Source organism: Engraulis encrasicolus, chromosome 6, assembly GCF_034702125.1.
Source record: "Engraulis encrasicolus isolate BLACKSEA-1 chromosome 6, IST_EnEncr_1.0, whole genome shotgun sequence".
Classification (NCBI taxonomy): domain Eukaryota; kingdom Metazoa; phylum Chordata; class Actinopteri; order Clupeiformes; family Engraulidae; genus Engraulis; species Engraulis encrasicolus.
The window spans coordinates 29,312,814-29,330,863 of NC_085862.1; the positions used below are offsets into that span (position 1 = coordinate 29,312,814).

Below are 18,050 nucleotides of genomic sequence, written 5' to 3' on the forward strand. Positions count from 1 at the left end.
ACTGGAGTGGAAAAAGACAGAGAGAGAGAGAGAGAGAGAGAGAGAGAGAGAGAGAGAGAGAGAGAGAGAGAGAGAGAGAGAGAAAGAGAGAGGGAAAGAGAGAGGGAAAGAGAGAGGGAAAGAGAGAAAGAGAGCGTGTGCGTCTGTGTGTATGGGGGTGGGTTTGGTTTGGTTTGGGGAGGGGAGAGGACTGATGCTCTTTAAAACAAAGCTCTGCCTGCCTGGGAAAAAGCAGCGAACAAAATTGAGGGGGCTCCTCCTGTCCCTGTGTGGTCTTTTCTCGTTTCCTCTCCTTCCTCTCTTCTCTTCTCTTCTCTCCTTTCCCTCCCTCTCTCTTTCTCTCTCTCTCTCTCTCTCTCTCTCTCTCTCTCTCTCTCTCTCTCTCTTTCTCTCTCTCTCACTCTCTCGTGTCGTGAGCCTATAAGCTGGCTAGGGCACCTCTCTTGCAACACACCCTGCACTTTTAAAAAGCCAGCGCCTGAGGTTGGAGAGGAGACACTCCGCTGCTCTCCTCTCCTCTCCTCTCCTCTGCTCTCCTCTCCTCTACCTCTGCTCTCCAGTGTAGCAGGATGCAGGCACCTCAGCGACAGGCCCCCACGACTCAACACCAGCAGCACCACCAGAGCTACCACCAGCAGCAACAGTGCCAGCAACAGCGCCAGCGCCAGTGCCACCGAGGCCATCACTGCCACCATCACTCTTACTTCCAGGCCAAACCACTCCTGCTGCACCACCACCACCATCACCACCACCAACACCACCACCACCATCGCCTCCTCCCCACTCCCCTCCTCCTCCTCCACCTGCTCCTCTTGCTTCTCCTGCCCGGCGGAGGCAGTTGTACCACGGCTGAGGCCCAAGGTGAGAGACACACACAGCGGTGTCATTGTCGTTGGGTGGGTTAAAGTGTGTGTGTGTGTGTGTGTTTGTGTGTCACCATGTGTGCACGTCTGAGCACCTCTGTGTTTGTGTTGCTGACTGGAAAGACTGCCTGTTCCTGGTAAAAGCCTCTGTATTTCGGGAGCCCTGCGGCTGAGGTGTTTTGTGTGTGTGTGTGTGTGTGTGTGTGTGTGTGTGTGTGTGTGTGTGTGTGTGTGTGTGTGTGTGTGTGTGTGTGTGTGTGTGTGTGTGTGTGTGTGTGTGTGTGTGTGTGTCTGTGTGTGTGTGTGTGTGTGTGTGTGTGTGTGTGTGTGTGTGTGCGCGTGTGTGTGTGTGTGCGTGTGTGTCATCGTCATCTGCAGAGACACGTCAAGGAGGTGGATGGACTCAGCCAGCCACACACTGCTGTGTGTACCTTTCCATTGTTTTTGGAATGTTTTTTGGGAGCTGGGGAGTTCTGGAGTTGAGGAGAGAGAGAGAGAGAGAGAGAGAGAGAGAGAGAGAGAGAGAGAGAGAGAGAGAGAGAGGGGGGGGGGGGGGGGGGGGGTGGGTGGGTGGGCGGCAGCATGGCTCTTCTCTTGGAAGCTCGCTCCCCGTTGTTAAAACCACAGGCACCGACCGGCGCTGCTGCTTGTCTTACACTGCTCATCATTCATTCGCTGCCGCCCTCCACACTACAGTCGTGTCAGGACAAGTTTTCCACGCAGCCTAAGGAAAGGATGTTCCCCTCACAAAATGTGGTGCAAAATAGATGGGGAGGGAGAGAGAGAGGGAGATGGAGAAGGAGAGAAAGAGAGAGAGAAGTAGGGGGGGGGTGTATGCAGAAAACAAGGAGGTAAAAAAAACAAGAAGTGATTTTCAAAGTGAAACATTTCGCTTCTTTCTGTCACTGTTTGCTCCATCCAAGCGGTCGACTGGGACAGAGAGCCAGAGTTCTGGAATGCCCAGGCTAGAGGATCTCTGGAGGCTGCCATCCGCCTGCGACCCCGTGCTCACCGTGCCAAAAACCTCATCCTCTTCCTTGGAGATGGTAAGGTGAAACACGAGCGACACACTCATTCCTCTTCCTTCTCGGGAGACAAAGGTGTAACAACAAACTTAAAACAGGGGGCGAATTTTAACATACTGAGACATGGTGAGGCAAAGGGAAGTTAAAGTGAAGCGTGACACTCTAATTCTTCGTCCTTTTTGTGAGGCAAATGTATACGGTACCGCTATGGTGAAGCATGTCAAGCTGATGATGGCACACTGAGTCTTGTGTCTGTCTTCTTGTGTGGCAAAAGCATGACTCGCTAATTCCTCTCCCTCGTCTTCTTGGTTAGAGGAAGCATGGCAGTGGCACACATTAATGTTGCTGACCCGAAAGGGAATCTTGATATATTAGTCTTGGAGGACTCTCTCAAGCAAATAGTAAAACCCCAGGGCAGCCAGTGAGGTACAGCAGGGGGAGGGGGAAGTTGCTCACAAGTTCACCGGAGGACATGACCCTTCAAGCGAGTTTACAGGTAACTGACCGACAGGTCAAAGAGAAATGCTATGGTTTCATCAGTGTATTAAATGTTTTACAATATGGCTTTGGCATACAAAGGTGACAGAGAGCAAGTAGCTGGTCAATAATTACAGTGTGTAACCACATATAGTACCTCATTAGAGTGATTAACAGAGATTAGTGAGCATTTTATCTGCATCACTGGCATGGCTACAAGGCAACTCTGCCCATATACCTTCCATTATCGTGCCTCTAATTGCTACTACAAAGTCTTTGCTTTTTTGTAAATGTACTTTGCATGAGAGAAAAAGCATATGTCCCTGAGCTGCTTAGGCCAGGTGTAGATACTGACATTTATTAATGTATGAACAACTGTATAAAACACACTGATTTGTGTAATTATACATGGTTTACACAGTAATAATGAATACATACAATGTAGGCTCACAGTGTGGACACAGTGTTACTGTGTGGGTGATGTGTATTTGGAATGGAAGTGTTGACGGTGTCTGCTGCCTGCATCCTGAGCCTGAACTCCTCGTGGTTTTTACAGTAATTATGTGTATTTATGTGTATTTATGTGTCCTTATTCTAAAAAGTTTGTGTGTGTGTGTGTGTGTGTGTGTGTGTGTGTGTGTGTGTGTGTGTGTGTGTGTGTGTGTGTGTGTGTGTGTGTGTGTGTGTGTGTGTGTGTGTGTGTACGTGCGTGCACATGTATGTGTGTGTGTGTGTGTGTGTGGGGGGGGGGGGGGCTGTGCATGCGTGCGTGTGTGTGTGCCTATGCGTGTGTGCGTGTGTCCCTGTAGGCATGGGAGTGTCGACGGTGTCTGCTGCCCGCATCCTGAGGGGTCAGTTGGAGGGTCGCTCAGGAGAGGAGACGGTTCTGGCCATGGACAGCTTCCCCTACCTCGCCCTGTCCAAGGTTTGGTATTAACCCATTAAGACACAGCGTTATAAATTTGCTGTTGCCAGAATGGCAATGACCAAGTTGTAGTGTACTACTAAAGGCCCTGTGTTATGTCATGGTATTGTAGTACTATGGTAATTAACCTTTCAATGGCTATTACAGAGTGCCACTGGAGGTGTGGCGTGCGTTGATCTGTTTTTACATACAACTTACAAGCGCATACACACTCACACGCATACGCTAAGCTATACATTTACACTAACTGCTTCTCAGTGAGGGCTTCCAATTAGGGAGGTATAGGGGGATGTTGATGGGGAAAGAGCTGAGGGGGGATGCTCAGTTGTCATTGGAGGGCATTAGCCTACTTTATTTTTTAATACTAATGGGGGCGTTTGGAGGTTTGTCATGAGATCAAGGATGCATTTGTTCAGAAAAGGTTGAGAACCACTGACGTAGACCAACAGACATGTGCTAAACAACAGGGGCAGAATACAGACCACCCACACTTACACTTACACTTAGACACACACACACGCACGAACGCACGCACGCACGCACGCACGCACGCACGCACGCACGCACGCACGCACGCACGCACGCACGCGCACGCACACACACACACACACACACACACACACACACACACACACACACACACACACACACACACACACACACACACACACACACACACACACACTACATAGGAATGAGGGAAGAGCTCTTTTCCTTGCTACAAAAGTCATTGAAATGAAATTTTCATAAATCTATTTAATCTAAATTTGAAAGCAGTATTGGGCGAATTGAACCTGAGTTTATCCTTTCCAAATTCAAACCTTACAACAATGATTTCACTTATATTACTGTAAAATTTGTTCAACATTGTTATTTTTTTTAACACGGATAAGGAGCATTTAGGGAAAAAAGCTCTTCAAATGCAGCTCCCTATCATCAAAGCATACCCTTTACCCTGCACAGACATGCATGACGGCTCAACCGTCATTCCAGCACTTGGACTTGTGAACACAGCACACAAATCAATAGCACCACGCACACACACACCCACACACTCCTGCTCTTCACTCTGACAACGTTCTCAATACTAACATACAGGAGGAGGGGAAACGGGTATGTTGTCCTGGGCCTAGCAAGAGAGGGGCCCCCAGAGTTGGGTCCACATTACAAACCACAATATCAATATCGGATATCGGCATCGGTCGAAATTTTTGACATCGTGCATCCCTAATCTGTGTATATATGTCTCTTTTGTGTCTATCTGTGTGTGCGCTCGCGTGTGCACTGGCGTGTGCGCCTACATGTGTATGTGTGTGTGTATGTGTGTGTGTGTGTATAGTGTCTGTCTGTGTTTGAGCATGTGTTTGACCTGTGTGTACTGCTTAGTCTGAGCCTCTGTCTATCTCTGGTGATACAGTAGACACAAGATAGATACATACGGTCGATTGACACAGAGAGCAGGAGGAGGGAGAGAGAAGGAGAGGTGAAAGGAGAAGGCAAAGTCAGTCTTGAGGAAAAAGGTAGAAAAAAGGGAAATCCAACTTGACATTTAAATTTCCTTGAACCGAGGCAAAACATGCTGTTGAGTTTCAATCTAGACAGCCAGACAAATAGACAGGTAGGTAAGTTACCTCACATGAACTGTTTATTTATTGACTTGTGATTTATTTTAAACCGGACCAGTGTTTTTTCTTCCATGAGTAATGTGTGTCTGTCAGCAGAAATTGTGTGCATCCTAATTCCACAAGCAACACTAAAATTAGCCTGCTGTTTTGGCTGCTTTGCTATTTTTCCTGCTTTTCCATTGTGGTGATTGTCAAACAGACCTACAGTGAGGACAAGCAGCTAGCAGACATTGAATGAGCCTGGTGTTTTTGCTGGGGTCAGTTTCTCAAAAGAGAAGTTGTTAGCAACTTTGGTAGTTGCCAATGGGAAAATGCATTGAAAACAACAAAGTAGCTAATGTAGTAAGCAACTTTGGTTTTGAGAAATTCACCCCTCTTTTGCTGTTTTCTTTTCCATTGTGGCGATTGACTGTCAAACAGACCTACAGTGTGGACAAGCAGGTGGCGGACAGCGCGAGCACAGCCACAGCCTACCACTGTGGTGTGAAGGCCAACGGCAAGACGCTGGGCCTGAGTGCCAACGCCGTGGCCTACGAGTGCAACACCACCTTTGGCAACGAGGTCTACTCTGTCCTACACCGCGCCAAAGCACAAGGTAGGTTTGTTTAGCGCAAGCATGCACTCACACATAACACACTCACGCACGCACGCACGCACGCACGCACGCACGCGCACACACGCACGCACACGCATAGGTTTGTTTGTTTATCGCTCGCACACAGACACGTACAAACGTGCACGCAAGCATATCACAAACATAGTACACACACACTCATTCAAACACAGATAGACACAAAAGACACAGATGTACACAGACACACATGCTCGCACACACACACTCTCAAACATACATACACACATATGAGACGCAACGTGCAACTGAATGCTTTGGAAGGGAATCGACTGCTTTGTGTAACGAAGTGACACCCAAACACACACACACACACACACACACACACACACACACACACACACACACACACACACACACACACACACACACACACACACACACACACACACACACACACACACACACACACACACACACACACACACAAGCACACACACACACACGCACACACACAAACACACACACACACACGCACACACACACACCTACACACATACACACACACACACATACACACACACACACATACACGCACACACCTTGAGAAGGAGACAGCTGAGATGGGGCTGCTCATTTGCCATTGGATGTTAAGTTTTAATTACTAGGGGTGGGGGCTGGCAGGGTTATGATGAGGTCAAGGGAATGAGGCACATGCACATGCATGCACACACACACGCGCGCTCTCTCTCTCTCACACACACACACACACACACACACACACACACACACACACACACACACACACACACACACACACACACACACACACACCCACACACACACACACACACACACACACACACACACACACACACACACCCAAGGACACAGCAGAGAAGTCAAGGAAACAAGGCGCATGCAAGCACACACACACACACACACACACACACACACACACACACACACACACACACACACACACACACACACACACACACACACACTGCATATGTAATGGTTACATCACAACAATGAAAGGTAAATTATATGACACCAGACGAGTCACACCTTCACTTCCACACGCCGAAAGTCGCCAGCTGAAAAACCAAAGGTCAGTTACAGGACTACTGTTATACAGGAGTGAAAATCTGATAAATGCCTTTTATCACCAGAGGAATGATCATTTTGAGAAAGGCCGCCATAAAATGATTATCGTACCTTTACAGAAACTGATGGTAGCTCACGGATTTTATCAAGATAAATAACGGGTGAGCGCCGGCTATCTTAAATTACTGATTAATGTATAATTTCCCACACCAAGCCAGGGCACCCTGGCTGCCTAGCACAAGTAAAAAAAGCCCAACTGCAACTCTCATTGTCATTGTGACACAGCACTCCACAGCACACAAGTGCACACTGCACACAACAAAATTGCATTCATGCCTCACCCATGAAAAGAGGCTGCCCCCAATAGCGTCCGAAAGGGAGCAGTGCGGTGGGACAGTACCATGCTCAGGGTACATCTGTCACGGAGGAGGATGGGGGAGAGCACTGTTTAATTACTTCCCCCCACCAACCTGGCGGGTCGGGAGTCGAACCGCCAACCTTTGCGCTACAAGGCTGACGCCCTAACCGCACCCATGACTGCCATGTTACTGTGTGTAACATGTGCACTGAGGCTGCTGGTGTGTGTGTGTGTGTTTGTGTGTATGTGTATGTGTCACCGTCTATAACATGTGCACTAAGGCTGCTGGTGTGTGTGTGTTTGTGTGTCTGTGTGTGTGTTTGTGTGTGTGTCTGTGTGTGTGTGTGCATGTGCGGGTGTGTGTGCATGTGCGTGTGTGTGTGTGGTTGACTCCATGCCACATGAAAAGGAGCCCTACGCTACTGCTTTATAACAGCTTCCCCCTTGGCAAACCATGAATGAAGCGAGTGTTTGCTCCGGTGTCTGTGGTGTGTCTGCACATATGTGACCACGGGGAGCTATAAAACTATGTGTTTCATTTCATTTTCATTTCATTTTTATTTAAACTCGAAGAATCATTGAGAGCCCAGCCCTCATTTACAATGATGTCGAGTAAAACAAACAATTACACATATAAAATCATATATATATACAACATACACAATGCAACATAAATCATATAAGAGGTAAAAATTAAGACAAACTATGAATTAAAATTTATGAGTTAAAACAAGTACAAGTATGTGATAAAAAACTTCCCAGTATTACTTTAAAATGTTCTAATGACACTAAGGCTTGAAGACCTATCCTTTGTTGTAGGGTATTCCAAAGTGAAGGTCCACAGACACTAAAAGCCGTTTTACCCAGTTCAGTGCGGGCATAAGGGACCTCCAGTAAAAAGTTGCTGCTGCGGGTTTGATATGGGTTGGAGTGCCAAACTAAAAGAGATGAAATATAAAATGGGAGTTTACCAGTGAGGGCCTTAAAAATAAAAATAAAATAATGCATGTCCCTTCTGTGAGAAAGTGGAGCCCACCCAACTTTATCATATAACAGGCAATGATGAGTGCTATATGGATCCCCAGTAATAAAACGAAGAGCTGAATGATAAACAGTGTCAAGTGCCTTCAGATTAGAGAGTGGTGCATGTCTGTAAATAACATCACCATAGTCAAGGGAAGACAGAAAAGTAGCTTCAATTAACTTTTTTCTGCAGAAAACAGGAAAGTGATATTTATTTCTGTGCAGGAAAGATATGTGTGTGTGTGTGTGTGTGTGTGTGTGTGTGTATGTACGTGTGTGTTCGCATGACTGTGTGTGGTTCGTTCTGTCTCTGTCTCTCTCTTATTCTATGCTCTGCGTGTGTATTCAGTAATGCTCCATGAACGGTATATATACCACGTTTGTGTGTTTGCCTGTGTGTGTCCGTGTGCGCGCCTGTGTGTGTGTGTGTGTGTTTGTAGTATACTGTATGTGTCTGCGTATGTGTGCCACTCTCTCTCTCTGTATGTATATTCAGTAATGCTCCAAATATGGTATAAACCACATTTGTGTGTTTGCCTGTGTGTGTCCGTGTGTGTGTGTGTGTGTGTGTGTGTGTGTGTGTGTGTGTGTGTGTGTGTGTGTGTGTGTGTGTGTGTGTGTGTGTGTGTGTGTGTATGTAGCATGCGTGTGTGTGTATCTGGATATGTGTGTGCGTATGTGTGGCACTCTCTCTCTCTCTCTCTGTATGTATATTCAGTAATGCTCCATACCATGTTTGTGTGACCATATTTGTCCGCACACATTGGAGTGTGGCCCTCTATCTCTCTGTGTGTATGCTCAGTGAAGATCCATGTCCTGTATACTGCATGCTCATGTGTGTTCCTGTGTGTGTGTGTCTGTGTGTATATATGACTTTCCACATGCGTGTGGCACTCTCTTGCCCTCTGCACGTTCTGTTTGTATGTTCAGTAATGCTCCATTGTATATGACATGTCTGTGTGTATGTGTGTGTGTGTGTGTGTGTGTGTGTTTACGTTGAAGGAAAGTCGGTGGGTATCGTGACCACCACGCGTGTCCAGCACGCCTCTCCGGCCGCCGCCTATGCCCACTCGGTGAGCCGCAGCTGGTACAGCGATGCAGACATGCCCTCTAGTGCCCGCCGGCAAGGCTGCGTCGACATCGCCACCCAGCTGGTCACCAACACCGACATCGATGTGAGCAACTTGGCGCTGCACTGTAAACTACTAGCAACAACGAGAATACTGCCCTAGAAAGGCAAAGTGCAGCAATTACACCAACATTGAAACTGTGAAAAATGCCTTCAAAATGACTTGGTATTAGGTTTGATATTGGTGGATATCGCAATACCTCTGAAACGGGACACATTTGGACCACAAGGCTCTGTCACAAGATGTAAACTCAATTTTGGCAAAATATGCAGTTGCTGCACTTTGCCTTTTTAGGGCAGAGTAGTAGTCAAAAATACAAAGTACTGTGTTTCCTCAAATAAAATCTGAGGCTATGATCAACAAATAATGAGTTTGGACTAGGCTACATAGTGGCTTCCTACAATGTGAAGGAGCCTTTAAATACAAAAAGAAAAGTGTTTTATTTATTGAAAAATGTTTTAGACCAGACTACTTAAAGAGGCAGGCTATTATTAGTTTTGAAAAAAAAAAAACACGCAGTGTTATTTCTACACTTAGAGAGTACTTTGTTCCCTAATACAATCTAGAAGATGCTAAATCGACTCTCAAAGTGTTGAGTGAAAACTGCATTTTTACTGTGTAGCCAATAATATTTACAACTGCATTTTTATGTACACTTGTGTTTCTGTGTGGTGGGTGTGGTTGTGGACGTTTCAAATAGTGTTTACACATGTGGAGCAACATTTTAACGCTCTAGGAAAGGAACGTTTGCCAAAATATTATATGGGGAGCAATATTGGTTCCCTGTAACACTGTAATTGAAATTTTATTGGGCGAACTTCATTAGGACATACTGTAAATTAGATGTGTGTGTGTGTGTGTGTGTTTGTGTGTGTGTGTGTGTGTGTGTGTGTGTGTGTGTGTGTGTGTGTGTGTGTGTGTGTGTGTGTGTGTGTGTGTGTGTGTGTGTGTGTGTGTGTGAGAGAGAGAGGGGAGAGAGAGAGAGAGAGAGAGAGAGAGAGAGAGAGAGAGAGAGAGAGAGAGAGAGAGAGAGAGAGAGAGAGAGAGAGAGAGAGAGTTATTTTAGTTCTCAGTATAAACAACAAATGTTAATGTCGTACCCAAACATAGCGTTACATCAGTGAGAATGTCTGACCATCTGTGAGGGTGGCATTCGTGACAAAACAAATCTGTCTTCCGATAAGCCAGGAGATAATGCCGTAATAACTCCCTACCCATCTTTTATGAGCTCCACATGCCATACCAGATTCTGAAAGAGTCCATTTCTAACTCTACACAACCCTTTTATCCAGACAGAGGAAGGTTTAGCCAGACTGGTTTATCTACTGTATTGCTGTATCAGCAGTTTGTTATGACCAAACCCATACTTCCACAGTACTCTACCCAATAAAAACAGCAGTGTTAACATTGAAATGAACTCCATACAGATAACAACATGTGACTCCACTCAAAAGTAGTCTTAACTTTACTCTTTGATCAGTGTAACATTTTTGCCAGTGTAACAATATTGTCTAAATACAATATTAAGAGTTGTAGAATTGAAATTACACTGGCCAACTGCAGTACAATGGTTTTTGAATCCGCTGTAGAATAATTTTATGCTCCACAGTGTGGTAAATACTATGTCTGGATTCATGTAATATTCTCTGAAATATTAACACCCCTTGGTTTTACTGTGCACTAGTGTTGCAGTACAACATTCCTGGCACACGTCTGTTTAAAATTAGAAACAGTATATTGTTGTGTTCTGTGTGTCTGTTGTGGGTATTATCATGAGTCTAAAGACATCGCTGTATGCCATTGGTTCTGTTTTGTGCCATTGGCAGGTCATTCTCGGTGGAGGTCGCATGTACATGTCACCGAAGGGCACCCCAGATCCTGAGTACCCTACGTCAAACTCAAGGAAGGGGGATCGCAAAGACAAGAAGAACCTCATCAACATGTGGCTTAATGCCCGCAAGGTGCTGGTCATTCACATCTTCCTTATCAGAATCATTTAGCGTGTCATGATGACACAACCCCTGTTATAAGTTTGTTGGGTAACACAGTAATTGACATGGTCAGAGGGTCATGTAACCGTTATAAGAATGACATGGCACATTTCAGATTGGTGACCCGTTTTTGATGTTTATTGGGACTGTTGTCATAATGTGTCATTTGTTTTTCTGGAATGTGAAGTTGACATTGTTTGAGTGTCATGACATGACACCCTTGTGTAGACCGTGTCAAATACAGTGTTACCATTTGTTGCTATCAGAATGGTAATGACTTAGTTGCAATTTACTGTATAATTGAAGACTCATTTCAAAGTATTATAGTAGATTGTAGTGAAGGGGAGTGGAGTTGCCCAGCCGGGATTTGAACCTGGACCTTCTGGGGTAGTCAACTGGGTCTCTGACCATTACACCAAAGAGCCAGGCTCATTGGCGTGACATTCAGAACACACCCACAACCCTAGTGATGGTCACTTCATCGCACTGATACTATGTTAGTCAACTTTTTTCATCCAACAGTGAAGCGCTCCACTGACGGAGCGTTAAGCATTACGAATCTACTTGTCCTATTAAGCTTATCAAGGCATCTTAAGGAAATACTATTGACTTGTAGAGCTAGTCATCCTTCTATACAGTAGCTTCCTGTATGTACCCCTCTACATGAACGTAGCTCAATGATTTTATTTCTCATGGTTGTGTTTTGTATTAGGGAAAGAATGCCCAGTATGTCTGGCACAAGGATCAGTTTGATGCGGTGGATGTAAAAACCACAGACTGCCTCATGGGTAAGCAGCACGGCACCTCAGCAATGTTTTGCTTTCATTAAACCGCACATCCATAAAATATCCATCCCATGCTCTTTGAAGAGAAATTCACATAATGATATTCCAACTGTTTGCTACTTACACACGATTTACTGTACAGAGTAAAGAGCTCCAATCTATAAATTACTGTAAACACTGTACAGAAGACGAAATCCAATCCGCCACTTCCTAACCCTCCCTCCCGTTTCCCCCTCGGCCCATGCTAGGTCTCTTCGAGGCCAAGGATATGAGGTTTGAGGTGTTCCGCAATCGAACCCGGGACCCATCCATTGTGGACATGACGGAGAAGGCCATTCAGATCCTGAGCAAAAACCCTAAAGGCTTCTTCCTCTTTGTGGAAGATAAGTATTCATCCCTCACCAGGGCTGCACTGGCCATCTGGCATAGCGGGCATTTCCCGGAGGGCCCCGCACCCTTGTGGTCCCATATTTTCAAAAATGTTAAAGAGTCAGTTCTGTGCCGCTAATTATGAGGAGGCCCTTGAAGCCAAAAGTGCTCGGGCCCTATTTCTAACTATTTCTTCCCTGTCCCTCACCCACATGAAGCTTCCTTTTCCTTACAGTAATTCCCTGTAAAGTAATTCCCTTCTTTATCTACTCATGTTATCTTTATTTAATAATCTTGTTGCCTGGTAGTCATTCTCTTTCCCATGAAGCGTCTTGTCATCCCCACATCCATGCAACTGTGTAATAAATATCCGACTCTATCAGCTTATCAATATGGTTCTTATCGTGCTCTATGATGTCTCTCCATGTTGTGCCTGCAAGAGGGAGAATTGATCACGGACACCACGATGGAGTCGCCAAGCTGGCGCTGACGGAGACGGTGATGTTTGACCGGGCTGTGCACCGCGCCTCGCAGCTGACGGACGAGTCTGAGACGCTCACCGTGGTCACTGCAGACCACTCCCACGTCTTCACCTTCGGAGGAAACACCCCGCGGGGGAATCCCATTTTTGGTAAAAGGACTCTCTGCTAGTCATGCTGGAATGTGCTCAAAGGCACAGAGTGAAAAAAATGCAGTGCTAATGCAACACAAAGAGAGTACTCTAGTGTATGACCAAATACACTCTAGAACAGTGCCTCCCAACCTTCTTTGGCCTGGAACCCCATTTTGACGTCCTAAATTTCTGGGGACCATATACACAACTTTTTCCCACAATTGGAAAAACAACAAACAACACAACAGAGTTAACTTATAGGCAATTAAACCTATTGATATTTCTGAAAATCTAAGATTTTTTTTCACACCTAGACATTTCAGGCGACCCCATTTGAATTCTAGGAGAATTCTAGTTCCCGACCCCACTGTTGAATAACACTGCTCTAGAGGATGTTCAATGGACTGTCTAAAAAATGGAATGTCCATTGAACACTTAGAGTACTAAATCAAGTAGGTAGCAGGCTTCACTCAGGTTTCTTGATAACTTTTAAGGGTGCTGTCCCAAATGAATACTTAGAATCAAAGAAAAGGGGGGCGCACCTTGCATCAATTTTTTCCTTTATTTTTTTGTGCACACGCGTCTGTGCACAAAAAAATAAAGAAAAAATTGATGCAAGGTGCGCCCCCTTTTCTTTGACTGGAATGTGCTCGAAGGCATACATTCAGCTATTGTCTGTTGCCCATCCATCAGCCTGTCATGCCATTTTGCTTGAACTTGACTCTTCTTGACTGTGGGTTTTTGCAGGTCTTGCACCAAGGAAGGCAGAGGACCGATTGCCTTACACCAGTATTCTCTATGCAAATGGCCCAGGATACCTGCATGTGAACGGCTCAAGAGGAAATGTCACAGCTGTGGACTACTGTGAGTAAAACGCTGCCCCACCCATGTCAAAATATAGAACGTTTATAGAGGATCCACTCTATCAATAACCTCCTAAGGGGAAACCTGCCTTTATAGGAAGGTATACAGTCCAGAATCTAACACAAATACAAAATCTCAAGTTTGTTACCTCCGCTAGGAGGTTGTGTTTTCGGTCGCGTTTGTTTGTTTGTCTGTCTGTTTGTCTGTTTCACAGTCTGTGAGCAGAATAATTCAAAACATTGATTTTGGATTTTGAGGACATTTTGTGGAGTTGTTGGAAATGACAAAAGGACCAAGTGATTACATTTTGTTGGTGATCTCAATCACAATCCGTATCAAGGAATCTTAAAGGATTCTTCACCATTGTGGGATTTTGACACTCCAGTTCCTAACTCCACAAAACCAAGGCAGAAGGACTTGGAAAAAAATAGGATGTAACATAGTCAAATGTTCCTGGGCAGAGGTCTGCACTCTCTGAATCCATTTCTAGTCATTTAAATCATCTGCATTAAATAGAGAACTGCGTAGTAAGTCTCTCTCCCTCTCTCTCTCTCTCTCTCTCTCTCTCTCTCTCTCTCTCTCTCTCTCTCTCTCATTCTCTCTCCCTCATTCCCGCCCTCCCCCTAGTTGATGAAGAGTACATGCAGCAGTCCGCCGTCCCACTGGATGCAGAGACGCATGGAGGAGAGGACGTGGCCATCTATGCCAAAGGCCCCATGGCCCACCTCTTCCACGGGGTCAAGGAGCAGCACTACATTGCTCACGCCATGGCCTACGCCGCCTGCCTGGAGCCCTACACTGACTGCCCACCACCTCTTCCACATCAGACATCATCAGGAGCTCCCTCACACACTGCCTCAGGAATGTCCCTATGTCTCACTCTGCTCATCTGCCTCCTGTCAAGGTGATTGTGGATCGGATAATCTTTGCCTCAGAGGGGGAAGTGCCTTAAGTGATGCAGTGGGGTTAGTTGTCAGTGTTTTTTGGGTGATTTTTTTCTGTTCTTGTTTATCTGGATGTCAGTTTTCGTTTTTTACAGCTTTGGAAATAGTCCTGTTAAACAGGAAATGTGTCATTATTCTTCACAAAGAAGGACATTTCTTCATTTTACAGTGTGTTTTTCAGCATGTGTTGCAAGGATACACAGTAAAAATGCAGTGTTAATTCAACACCTAGAGAGTACTCTGGGACCAAATACAAGCTAGAAGATATTAAATTCACTCTCTAAGTGTTGAATGCACACACTGCCTTTTTTTATTGTGTACTACCTTTGACCTTGAGCATTGGGCGTAGCAAGCCAGTACGTAAAATCTGCACTTTACAGTCTATTAAGGTTGGATAACGACCTTGCTCAACAGGACACCAGTAATGTACTGAAGGCAGTGTGCATTTTTGTATTATAAAATGAATGTATTTTATACTGTTTTTTGTATTATTCATTTGTAGTACCAAAGATTTAAATAATTATTTTTAATAAAATACAAAAATACCACACAACTCTAGTCATCCAGATGCTATTGTCTTTCTTGTGGCAGCCTTTGCTTGATGTTTTAGCAAATGCAAGACATTTGAGGGAAATGATACTATATCTGTCACAGACAAGTCTGAATGGATGTCACTGTCTTTTAATGTGGGGTACCGTACAACTGACATTTGACTAAAACATACCTTAGGTTTCTTTCCAAAATTTTTTTTACAGAGTCCTGTTGTGAGCCACAGTGATTGCAGAATTAACGATCAAAGAAAATACTGGAGAAAAAAACAAAACAAAACAAGACTGAAACAATAATGTCAGCAAGACTAAAAATACCTAATGGAAAAATGTAATAACTCACTTTCTTGTGAATGTCCCCACAAGAAATGATGGAACATGATCTGATCAAATGACTAAAACAGATTTATGATAACTGCAGTCTTGTGTAGTTATAGGCCGTGCGCCACAACACCAACACCCCCTTTAGGCCCTAATCACCCCCGACTTCTTCATTCATTACTCAGTTCTGGTCTGCAAGGAGCCCCTGCCGAATGTTGGTCCAGCTGGGAAAGACATCATGCGACACTGAACGGCAAAATGAGCTTAGTCAAAGCTCCACAGAGTGCTGTACAAAACTTTGACTGTAGATCAATTACAAAATGGGCTGAAGGTTGTGTGAAGACTGAATGGGCATTTAGCCAACACTACTTTACACGTTTGTTGGTGCAGCATCTTTGGAAGTCAATGTTAAAATAAGCTACAATAGAATAATACTGAACAGACACGTAGCTGAAGTATGTTGACTGATAAGAGTTCAATTAAGACATGGGATGTGTGCTGATAATGTGATTAGATAAGGACTGATAATATAGATATGACAATGTTGAGGTCAAGGCATTTACCATAGTACATACCAGCCTACTATAGCCTAATGTAGAGGCCATACCAAATCAAAATCATGTCTACAACCTTTTTCCTAGCGCTAACTTGCTTGACAAGTCAGACTATGGAATCCAAATCAAAAGCAGTCTGGGTTCTGTCCCTATAGGCAAAGCTGAAGCATGTAGGTTGATGGTCAAACTGATTGTGCTCTGTGCTATCTGCTACACCATTTCCACCATCATGCAGCTGCATCGTTATCGTGATAAGCCCACACCAATGACCTGACTCCAAAACACACTATACAGATAGAACGTTGTGATTGGTCCAATAGAGCCAGGGTGGAACCAGGATTAGTCCCTATTTAAGACAAATCGGCAAAAAAGACCACCTACCCTAAATTGCCATATGTCAGGGTTTTGAAGCACATTTTCTCCAAAGTTTTACAGTAAAATGTGTTACTCTGTCTGGTTGTACAATTTGACTCATTACCAGTAAAAATGAACATTTGGATCAGCACTTCACTTCAAAGTGCTTGCATATGCAATTTTTCCTGACCTAAATGCAATGTGTCAGGTTTTTGAAGGAGCTTTTCTACAGAATTCTACAATAAAATCTCTTAGTTCTTTGTCAGGCACTAGCCACTGGAACTGTTAGCATGCCCATTACCAGTAATAATGAATCCGTATTTCTAATCGATGAATGGTGGATCAGCACTTCACTCCAAATTGCTTGTATACAATTTTGCCTGGCCTAAAAAGCGATATGTCAGGTTTTGGGTGGCTTTTTTTGGGGCTGAGATGTTTACTCATCGAGTGTACATCTACACTTCAGAAACTTGTATTCATGCAGTAAGACACTAGCCAGGCTATGCCCTCCAAATGACGCAACTCCTTCGGCGTTGCAAAATTAGTCAGGAAAAGAGCAAGGCAAGTATTTTCTGAGCTCCGGAGGACTGTGGAACTCCACCCACTTTGTCAGGAACCAATTTACTTTGAGCAGTTCCAACGGCCCTGGGCAGAGGTGTGTTCAAAGCAGGGACGTGGTTTAAGCAGAGACATTGTATTGGGACTAAGAAAATGTTTGGATCGGCACTACCTTTTCTGGCCTCGACCAGTCACAAACCAAGGGAGGTGAGTGAATCATGCCGTTTGAGAAATGTTAATTGTTGTGCTCTAGGTCAGAGAGATTCGAAAGTCGATGATAATCAGGCTAGTCAGACACAGCCCCTGATATACGTTTGTTGTTATACTGTTATGTATATGTGATGTGACTGTAATGTCAATGACCAAATTGCAATGTATTATTTTAGACTCTGTGTAATGCCATAGTAGTTTATTACTATGTGAATATAGGAAGGCGTTCCACAGGCTGAAGACGTTCCACTGGCATTATGAGGCTACATCCATATAACTTCAATGGCCATTTTCTGTCCTTGTCCCTGGACACGAAGAATCATTGACAGGCCCAAAAAGGCTCAAGTGTGTTATGTACACTCACTGTACAGTCCAACATCTACACGTACAGCCAAGGAAGAGTCTAAAGCTTGGCTCAAACTACACGACTATCGCGTCAATTCTCGGCTGAAAACCCCCCTTACGACAATCGCTGGAACTTTACCCCCCAGGACCATCGCAAGCGATTGTCGGGAAAGATTTCCTCGTCGTGAGCGACGTTCTAAGATAGAACTTTGACAGCTCAAAGAGTCGCCGATCGCAAATCGTAGAAATCAAACAGTGTTTGATATTTGCGACTGGAAATAGAACGTCGGGCATTGTCTCGGTGGCTGCGAGCAGCGACAAGATTGACAGTTGCGATTCTCTTCTAGTGTGCGGTGCACCCCGACGCCAAAATCGGACACACAATCGCTAGTCGTGTAGTTTGAGCCAGGCTTAAGAGCAATGGACCTGGTTATTATTAAATCAACCATTAACCCATTAAAACACAGTTATACATTTGCTATTACCA

The 18,050-nt window shown here is 44.8% G+C and overlaps 1 protein-coding gene across 2 annotated transcripts; it reads left to right on the top strand.

The window, feature by feature from the left end:
* The first annotated feature begins 367 nt into the window (after nucleotides 1-367).
* On the top strand, nucleotides 368-17,618 carry alpi.1 (alkaline phosphatase, intestinal, tandem duplicate 1). Of its 2 annotated transcripts, XM_063201205.1 has the most exons (11): nucleotides 369-861; nucleotides 1,787-1,909; nucleotides 3,175-3,290; nucleotides 5,336-5,510; nucleotides 8,980-9,152; nucleotides 10,934-11,068; nucleotides 11,811-11,886; nucleotides 12,132-12,266; nucleotides 12,692-12,883; nucleotides 13,613-13,729; nucleotides 14,357-17,617. In XM_063201205.1, the coding sequence occupies exons 1-11, from the start codon at nucleotides 570-572 to the stop codon at nucleotides 14,635-14,637; spliced, it is 1,815 nt and encodes a 604-aa protein (XP_063057275.1). In that variant the 5' UTR covers nucleotides 369-569; the 3' UTR covers nucleotides 14,638-17,617. The 2 variants fall into 2 exon arrangements, with proteins under 2 accessions (XP_063057276.1, XP_063057275.1); XM_063201206.1 differs by lacking the exon at nucleotides 1,787-1,909 and having other exon boundaries at nucleotides 368-861; nucleotides 14,357-17,618.
* Nucleotides 17,619-18,050: the final 432 nt, after the last annotated feature.